Source organism: Electrophorus electricus, chromosome 19 (assembly GCF_013358815.1).
Source record: "Electrophorus electricus isolate fEleEle1 chromosome 19, fEleEle1.pri, whole genome shotgun sequence".
In the NCBI taxonomy this organism is placed as follows: Eukaryota; Metazoa; Chordata; class Actinopteri; order Gymnotiformes; family Gymnotidae; genus Electrophorus; species Electrophorus electricus.
Window position 1 is genome coordinate 1,950,761 of NC_049553.1, and position 10,012 is coordinate 1,960,772.

General features: G+C 38.9%; 1 protein-coding gene across 5 annotated transcripts; it reads left to right on the top strand.

Annotated features, from left to right (window-relative positions):
• Nucleotides 1-3,563: 3,563 nt before the first annotated feature.
• Nucleotides 3,564-8,662, top strand: adcyap1a (adenylate cyclase activating polypeptide 1a). 5 transcript variants are annotated; one of them, XM_027013136.2, is made up of 8 exons: nucleotides 3,564-3,612; nucleotides 3,800-4,009; nucleotides 4,443-4,538; nucleotides 5,278-5,412; nucleotides 5,825-5,929; nucleotides 6,443-6,577; nucleotides 7,053-7,173; nucleotides 8,233-8,662. In XM_027013136.2, exons 3-8 carry the CDS (start codon nucleotides 4,447-4,449, stop codon nucleotides 8,239-8,241), a joined length of 597 nt encoding a protein of 198 aa, XP_026868937.1. In that variant the 5' UTR covers nucleotides 3,564-3,612; nucleotides 3,800-4,009; nucleotides 4,443-4,446; the 3' UTR covers nucleotides 8,242-8,662. The 5 variants fall into 5 exon arrangements, with proteins under 5 accessions (XP_026868937.1, XP_026868940.1, XP_026868938.1 ...); XM_027013137.2 differs by lacking the exon at nucleotides 3,564-3,612 and having other exon boundaries at nucleotides 3,675-4,005; XM_027013138.2 differs by lacking the exons at nucleotides 3,564-3,612; nucleotides 3,800-4,009 and adding an exon at nucleotides 4,051-4,221.
• Nucleotides 8,663-10,012: the final 1,350 nt, after the last annotated feature.

Genomic DNA, 10,012 nt, shown 5'->3' on the forward strand with positions numbered 1-10,012 from the left:
CAATATTTTACCAGTCACTCCTCAGTAAGGAATAATGAAACAATCTACACGTCAGCTGTTAATAACAACATCTAAAAATGTGAATATCAATATTTCTTTGAAACACATTAGCTAGTTAGGCATTTAGCTAATAGACTTTGATCATTTCAAGCGGTATCTAGTTAGCTAACTAATCTAAAATTTTTCCTTATTTCTTTTATGTTTAGCTAATTTACTTTTATGCATCAGATGCATGAATATTTGTGCATGACCCAAATGTAATACTGTTTCCCTTTTCAAATATGTACATATGCTGTAAAATATGTAATATGTTGGTGCTAGCATACATGCTAATTGCATTTAGCATTACCTAACATTACCCAAGTTAGCTAGCAAGCTGTTAACAGATTGATCATTCTAAAATTAGTAATCGATACAACAGCATACTATCCTATTTTCATTCTTGTGGTTTAATATTGCCTTAATTCTGACCTGGAAGAAAAAAGAATTTGCTGAACTATTCTGTATACCGCAAACAAAGTCACATGAAATATGAAGGTTCTTCCCATTTGTGAATGATTTTCCTTCATCATTGCATGCTGGGATGCAGTATACCACAAAAATAACTCTGGTCGCATAAGGGGAATATTTGGCCAGAATAGTGCATCAACATGAAAATTTTGTTTACCTGATGCATTAATCCAAAGTAACTTACAAGTATGACTGAGTATAACTTGAGGGTTAAGGGCCTTACTCAGGGGCCCAATATTGGCAGTGGTGGGGCTTGAACCAGCAACCTTCCAATTTAAGTGCCTTAACCACTAAGCTACCACTGTCGCTGATATCAAATATCTAACATTTAACATTAGCAAGCTAGCTAAGTGACTTTACATGAAGCATCTTAACCATAGTTTCAAGATGACATACTTAATAACTGCCTATTACTTTTAGCTAATTAGAGCATATCATTCACATCAGTAAATTTAATGTGACATAATGAACAATATTTTAAAACTCAGCCTGAATTAAAGTTTGACTCCAAGCTTATCATGTATTGCTCCTTTAAGGGATAGAGAAAATCTACATAACTTTGTTATTACAGTGTCATGTGATTGCATAAGGATTCAGGAAAATCTCATAAATGGCCAAATGGAGTCCACTTTACTTAGGGACTAGAGAAAATATACATACCTGTTATTGCAGTGTCATGGCAAGGCATAAGGATTCATAAAAATCATAAACAGCCAATGGAACTCGCTTTACTTAAATTAAATTAGTATGGCATTGCAGAAGGATTTATAAAAGCTTTATAAACTGCCAAATGGAACTATCCGATTTAACCTTACTGGCAACTTTAGTTAGCATAATCTATTCCCTCTAATAAAAACAAGTTATACAAGTTTAGTGTTATAAATATTTTATACCACAACTGAAAATACAATCATGCAATGTTTTTATAGACACTTAATTCAAATGTATTTAATAAGATTTGTTAAGTTTAGAGTTACAGACCAGCTGCTACTGTTTGTGTTAATGGCCAAGTAAAATACACAGAAATATGTCATTACAGGGTAATGTCTGTTCATTTAAATAGCTGTTACACAACAGGTTTTCATGTCATTGTTACAATACAGAGCACTTTTTAAATCCTCACTTTTTTTTCCATTTTTCTAGCTGCCTCACTTATCAAGCTGTATTATATCACCAGCATTATGTCATCCTGTCATACCAAAAAAAAATTAAAAAATCAGTTGTCGCCATCCAGTGTTATGCCACATTTTAATGTTGCCAAAAGTCTGTGTCACTTGATATAGTTAAGTCAACTTGACATAAAAGTTACTAAAAGCTTTGGTGACAGCAGGTGCTTGTTGCAATAAGCATTTCTACATTTTATGTACGTTTAAGTAAGTTGACATGAATGGCTTATAGGCGTCATGTAACCGTTTAAGCAGTGAACTTCAGTAAAGTGTCACCACTTTCTCTTCAGAAAAGGTGCATGCTGAACTCTGCCCTTCTGTGTGTGTGTGTGTGTGTGTGTGTGTGTGTGTGTGTGTGTGTGTGAGAGAGAGAGAGAGAGAGAGAGAGAGAGAGAGAGAGAGAGAGAGAGAGAGAAAGAGAGAGAGAGAGAGAGAGAGAGAGAGAGAGAGAGAGAGAGAGAGAGAGAATACTATTCTTTCATAACATAACTCAATATAGTGTATTACTACTCATTAATGACCTAAATAGCTCATATTCCTGAAATTCTAATTTCAGGTTGCATCTACAAACTCTCTGAGAGGTCTCTGTTGTAAACATCCTTTTGTGTTAAAAAAAAGTAATAAAAATTATGGTGTAAGTTTAGACTTATCAGATGCATGACAGGATTCTGTGCCACTTACCGCTTTGGGGTCACTTTGCCGGCCGGATATTGGCAGTACTTGCAGTATTAGATTTAGGTTATTTGCCGGTGTGGTTTTGTTTCGGGGAAGTGTGTGTGTGTGCGTACAACGTTCTGCAGGAACACAGCCAGAACGAGACCTTACGGCAAGCCTCCTGGAGAAGACATCGTGATATTACAATATGTTTAAATCGTTAGACGTTAGACAGCTAACGAAGAGAAATTTACAATGTTCCGATTGTCATTAATAACGCTCTCTCTGGGTTCTTAATGTCGAGGGGCACCATACGTACCATATGCCACTGTCACGGGAAAAAACAAACAAACAAAAAACCCCATAAATAAATCTCTGCAGTAATATAATGTATTTGTTAGTCTAAAACACATGATGGCGCAAGTTGTCTAGTAATTTGAGGTTCCTTTATGAAGGATACGAAACGATCGTTTTTGGATTTGTTACTAGAACTTTCAGCTCCTTGTGTCTCAGAAAAAGTATTCCTAAATATTAACCACATGACGAACGATCACCCAGACCTGGATAATTCATTCACAGAAGTCTCAGGGCGAGTGCCGGACATGCGCAGAATTTGAATTAAATCTTTTCGCCTGCTAAAATGCTGTTTTTTACTTTTTTCCTTTATTTGTTACAATTTTCTTTGATTTCTTTATTTGTTTGAGCATAATGATTCAGGCTAGATAAGAAAACAAAAAGTACGACCTAATTAATACAACAAAATGAAAAACTAATAAATATACATATATATAAAACCGGAAACGTCTGAAAAATGCGGTCTGATGAATGTCACTTTGTCATCCACGTTTTTCCCGCAATGTGGCCTTTGATTTTTAAAAAGACAATGCATGAAACGCGAAAAACATCAAGGACGTATTTGAATAATAATTCGTATCATTCTCAAATGACTGGGGAACGACATTTTCGCGACTGTCAGTGGGGAGATTTCAGCACCCGCCACTGGGACAGCTCCGGAAAGAGGCATATAAGTGTTACATCGGACAGGCAAGCAATTCCCTGGCGCCAAGTTAAGAATGAGTCATATGGCAAGTATCTAAAACTGTCCAGGCGTGGCGACCTCACCGTCTAAATCGTAAAACAGATTACGCTGACAAATTGTCACCTGTGGTGTCAATCGAGCGTTTTCCTTTCTTCTGCATGAAGAGCCCCAAGTAAAGCTTAACGACGTGAGCTGGTTCGTGACGAGGGAAGGAGCGTCGTTTTGCCCACTGTCAGGAAAGAGGTCAGTGACGTCGACAGCATCCCTAAGGTGCAGAGTGAAAAGGGCTCGCCTCGTGATGGAAGAATAAAACTCGCGGTGCCGCCGCGAGAATAAGACATGGGGGCAGATGATCTTGCGACTTCTAACAGCGTTCTCAACGAGGATATCTAAGAAAACCACTTTGGTGTGTTGTGTTGTTTTTGAACAGAAACGCAAGGACAGACTACGACCAAGTCGACTAAGTCAAGTTTAGCGTAAGAGGAAAAGACGGACAGTAGAGGTCTGAAAGCACGCACGAGAGAGAGAGAGAGAGAGAGAGAGAGAGAGAGAGAGAGAGAGAGCGAGAGAGCGCGATCGTATCTCATCCTTGTAATCGCAACCTCAATCCGGACTGCATCCAGTTCCTCCGCTGCTGTAGGTATGTCACTTACGCCTAACTTCTTAGCTCATATGGAACAGCTCAAAGGACATACTAAATAGGAAGCATCTGAGGAGTTTGAGGAGAATGTTTCGTTTGAATAATTCAGTTCATATTTACACTTTTTATATGTACTTTAAGATCGGGAGCTTGATTACTGGGAAAAGTTGTAGACTTTTACCTTTCGAATGAACAAAGAAATCCTCTGAAAGGTTGGTTTCTCCATGATTCTGTGAGTGGTGGAACCCGTGACACCTGCTGCGTTCCAGCTTCATGGAAAAACTAAGTTTTAAACTTTTGAACGCTTCTCTTAATCAGATACAGTTTTAAAATAATTTTAAAAAAGAGCTCTAAATCAAACTTCAGTTTGTGCGATACAGAAAAGTTCATGTACTTTAGTTTAACGTTTGTAAGGCATCTCTCTCTCCCGCAGAATTATGTCGAGCAGCAAAGCGACTCTAGCCTTCCTCATCTACGGGCTCCTTGTGCACTGCAGCGTGTGTTCTCCAATAACCTACCCAAACGTCAGGTACGAAACCCGTGTCTACCGGACCCGCGAGTGAACTCTATTGCAATTTTACTACAGCTAGGCGGCTACGTTTCAGGATAGATAAAAAACGAAAGGATGGAAACACAGATAGAATTATTTCACAGACATGGTTAATTATCGTAAGCTCACAAACATTCGTTCTGGTGACGATGAACTCGCAGCAAAAATTAAGCGACATTAACTAATAGCGTAGGCTATTCTATTTAAAAAAACGTTTGTTTGTTTTTTTTTCTAATCCTGTCCGTGATGCTCCGTCCTTTGTCTTGATGACTGTATAAGCAAATAAGGGAATTAATAATTAAATGATATAACACATTAATTAAAATTATTTTCCAAAACATTGCTAAGAATTTAACAAGATATCGTGCAATTAATTAAAGTAAGAAATTTGAACAGGTTGTTTTAATGCGTGATAATGGAGTACTTACGAACACATATTTGAAGACCTTTCTTTTGTGAAAAACTTTTTTATTTACAGTATTTTTGGAGAGTAATTAATGAAATAAATAGTATTTATTTTTATAAATTTTTATATTTATATATTTTATTGTATTTGCTTGGTTTTTAAACGAAACTAATTTGTTTTTCTATTGGAGAGTCAGTTTTTACTGTCAGTTATGGTTAGTTCTGTATGATCAAAAGTTCTAAACTAAAAATCAAAGGCCGAAACATATCTGTTAACAACTCGCAGAAACCTCTAATGACTACTTTACTTCAGGTTGGAGAATGCGGGCTACGACGAAGAAGGTAATTCGTTACCAGATTTGGCCTTTGACAGTGACCAGGTTGCTCTTCGAGGCTCTCCGTCAGTCGTGGATGATGTCTTCACGTTATATTATCCACCAGAGAAAAGGTGAAGCTTCCCTCCATGCCCTCTTTGTTTCGGTCATCTAGACATTCTTCCACTCATCCGTGTGTGGAATCTTTCTGTCGATGTATCGTTCATCTTTGTGATGCATATGTTCTGTGTCTTGTGCTTTCTTTAAGACCTACAGTTTGCAGTAGGTCGAGATAAGATTAGCTGAACATAATATGCAGATCCTTATGGGAACAAAATAGATCAACTTAGTATGAAAAGATCAAAGCAAGTGAGTTTAGACAGTATATTTCGAATCGAATTACCTGAAAACTGTTAGGCTTGCGTGAAACATTCGAAATTGTGTTCGGCCCTATTTGGGGCAATGCATGACACATTGTCGTCCGAAATGTTGCCCCGCCGTGCTGGGTGTGTGAAAATGTCTGTGTTTGGCGTTTTGTCACCCCAGAACGGAAAGGCATGCAGATGGGATGTTTAACAAAGCCTACAGGAAAGCGCTGGGTCAGTTATCAGCTCGGAAATACCTGCATTCTCTGATGGCTAAACGCGTAGGGTAAGCGCTCTCTCTCTCTCTCTCTCTCTATCCCCCCACCCGCCCCTCTCTCTCTACTCATATTCTCTTCCCCGCTTTCTGAAAACAACCGCCCCATTTTTTAATATCATGATTTGATACCTGATTTAGTGCGTGTTCTTTGTTCACCATTCTGTTTCGTGTTACTTATGTCGCCTGTTTGTGAGTGGTCCCAAGGACTAAATAATCTGTATATGTCTACTACAAATATATCTAATAGAATGAAAAGTACATTGAATAATACATTGAAAGTATGTATGATATGTTTTATCATTAATTTTGTTAAGAAGTGCTGCATAACCCTATCGAGAAAGTGAACTGCCATCTCAGTTATTTCTCTCATTTAGGGTAGACAGACACGAAAGAAACAGCTTAAGCAAGCGTTATGTTGATATGAATGAGTTTCAGAAGATTGCATGAAGAGCATTAAACTCCTGCGTTTGCGCAGCAGGGGTCTAAACACCACGCGCTCGTGGTTTTCTCTCTCGTGCGCAGAGGAGGAAGCACAATGGAGGACGACACAGAGCCGTTATCCAAGCGCCACTCGGACGGGGTCTTCACGGACAGCTACAGTCGTTATCGGAAGCAAATGGCCGTGAAGAAGTATCTGGCCGCGGTCCTTGGCAAAAGGTATAGACAGAGACTTAGAACCAAAGGACGACGGCTCGCCTATTTGTAGCGCTTTTAAAATACAAACATCTAACGATCTTGTATGTACAGCCCCAAATCATTCAGAATGTTGAGATAATGAGTCGATCGCGCCTGTGTTCTTTAAACATGTATTTATGTATGAAGTAAAGAAATTAAAATGAATATTTTGATAATAATACTGTTTTTCTTTTGTACTGAAGCACTTGAAAACGCACAGATCTACTTTGTGGACCAAACGTTTAGTTTGACCAAATAATAGTCTATATTTACCTATTTATTTTTAGACATTACGAAAGTGAGTGTGCATTGCTCCGGATACCTTGACTTAAATATATCAGCCAACATGAACATGAGTAAATAAACTGCCATGAAGACGTTCGTTGCATTGAATTTTACCTTCCTTCGATACTTCTGAACTTGTAATTAAGAGTGTAGTGTTTTTCATTTACAACAGCCCTGAAGACATAGATTTGGCACAATTTCTACAAGACATAGACATTGGGGAGCTCCCGGATGGGGATGAGTTTGAGGCATATTTGTGGAACTGGCTGAGGCAGTTCCCTCCCGATCTCCTGGTGAGTCCCCTTCCACCGCTGCCGTCCAGCCCTTTTTTTCGGAGGGGTGCCTTCCGCCCCTCCCTCTTTCTCCCGTGAAGTTCCCCCTCCTTTCTCGTCATCTATCGCTTGAATCTCACAAGCCAAACCTTTCCCTCACCTGTCCGCCCCGCTCTTCGACTCTCCACCAACCATGACGTCTATCTCATGTCAGCAGGTTTGTCGCAAAATATTTCTCGGGTTCCACGTCGTGGACAATCAAGTAGGGTCACCCTCCAGTACACAGTCAGAGCATTAGAACAGAGGCCTAGCCACACTGCTGCTCCTGCAAAAGTCTACCCAAACTCCTCATCTGTCATCCTTCTGAGCTGTACTTTTTTTCCACTCCTCTATCCATGAGGCTGGGACTCCAGCCTATGAATGTCTGTGTATACATGTGTTTGTGTGTGTGCACACACGTTTTCCTTAAGAAACCATATAATAATTATAAGGATCGAATTGCAGATTAAACTACCTCTGAAGTCTGCCTTTGTTAATGCCAGAGATCTACATTCTCTGTGCTCACCCCACTTGTGTATTTTCCTTCTTCTATGGTCTGTCAAGTTGGTAATGCTGTGGAGGGATGTAATTTGCGACCTGGAGTTCTAGGCACCTCTCTCTTGTCTCCTTAGTTATGAATATTATTGGGATACTGGAAGTTCATTAGAAGGATCATACTTTCATTCAGTCATAGGTGATACAAATGAACGTGAGGATTAAAGTATGTTAAGAAAAGATAAAGTAAATCCTGAGGAAGAGTTGGAAGAAAAATATCTGATTCAGTAACAAATATCAAGAAACACAGAGTGAGTGAGAGAGAGAAAACCTATCAAATATACAGATATAATAAATAAACAAACAAAAACAAACAAATAAACAAATGAAATAAAGACCCTAACATCTTAAAACACACAGCTGTGGTGTGTGTGCGCATGTGTCTGTCTGCCTGTATGTATTTGTGGGAGAGAGTGGCAGAGTATGTGAGAGAGAGAAGGTGTGAGCGTGAGATCAATCTGTGTTTAATTATGCGTTCTCCTGCAGGCTTTGTGACACAGGAGGGCAGCCTGCAGCTCGGGTGCCTTTGCTTCGACTTTAAAAATGGCCACCAATCTCAGATGGCACGTTAGTGGCCCTCCAATGCTGCACATCACCTGCTCACACTCCCCCCACTCCCTCCATTTCACTGGATCACATTACATTTATTCAAATGTCACCTGGTCCCACCCTAATTTTTTCCACTTCCTCTGCCATTTCCTGTTGTGTTTAAGCTTCATCACAACATCATGTGTGATTGGTAGCTGAGTAGAAATCATTGAACACTCACACTCCTGAAACTCATGCTGTGTGTTTAAAGTTTAACATCGCCTGAAGCCTTACTTTAAATGAATCTTAAATAAGCAAATCTATTTCTTGTGTAGATGAATAGGTTATAATAACACACGGGAACCGCAAAAGAGTTCACCAACAAAAATGTAAAAAAAAAAAATTTTAAAAAAGTGTTGTAAGATTTGTATGAATAAATTTTTGTAAACAACACAATATTGTCTAAGTTTTTAAACTTATTCAAAGAAATTCACAATTTGAAGTTTGAACTTTAAATCTTGCCAAACGTACTTATTGATCATCCAGTCATACAGTGGATGATCTCATAAACAAAAGCAAATAAATAAAGACACCAATGACCACAGGATCAGGATCATAAAGAACATAAAGAACATAGCTCAGTAAACAGGAGAGCATAAGGGGCAGAATTTGTATATTCACACCTTCCATGTTCAATGTAAACCATGGAACACGCACCAGAACCAAACAAAAATGGGATGTCTCAGGTGGTTCAAATATGAATACAAAAAGATTACCGATAAGAGAAAACTCAAGCCAAGGGTAAAAAATTAATGTGAGTTAAAAACATCAAGAGTAACTGAAATTTTGGAAAAGTCTGTAGAAAACGTGTAAGTAGGCTCTGGAAGGATAAAGGTAGTACACAGGTTGATAGACTCTTGATAGGTCTCCAGGAGTGGTAGTGATAGGTAAACTGCTTATGAGCTGGCTGACAAGGAGAGTATAACAAGGATGAAGTCAAATTATTTCAGTTTAGGCTTATCTAAAGTAGACCTAAAAGCAGGTGAACACAGCAACACAAGATACCTTACAATGATGAATGAGTCCAGGTCTCTGGACCATGCAATGCCTGAGCCTTCCCTACTCACAAATCCAAGCCAGAGGAGCAACTATGTTTTAGTTTGTGTGTGTGTGTGTGCATTTGGGGGGGGGGGGGGGGGGGGGTGAGAGAGAAAAAGATAGAGACCAAAAGAGAAACAGAGAGCGGCAGGAGGTGAGAGGTGTTGTCTCCTACAGATCTATGACTTCTTCAGGTGTGTTATGTGGTACAGAGACTATGGGAGTTCAGGAAAACCTTTTAGTGTCTGTCAGAGAGGATCAGAGTTAATAGGCCTTACATCACTACATCACAGTAGGGAGAAAATACTGACCTTTACACACACACACCCACACACCCATATGCACACCTTTGTGCATGCTTATATTCACAATGAACATCTAATTAATCAATCTAGTGGTTAATTTAGTTTACAACCTCAGAATCAAGGAAGAAGTGAATTTTAGTTTAGTAATTTCAAAACAACAAAATTTGAAATATAATTTAATATTTATATATTACATTTACAGTCACTAGGTTTACACAGCAACAGTAACCCTTCATCGGCTTTCATATACCAGTTCCCCTATAAACACACACATGCATGTGCCCACATTTTTATCCAACCAAACTCAATCAGCCCATGTTGCCAGGCAACGAATC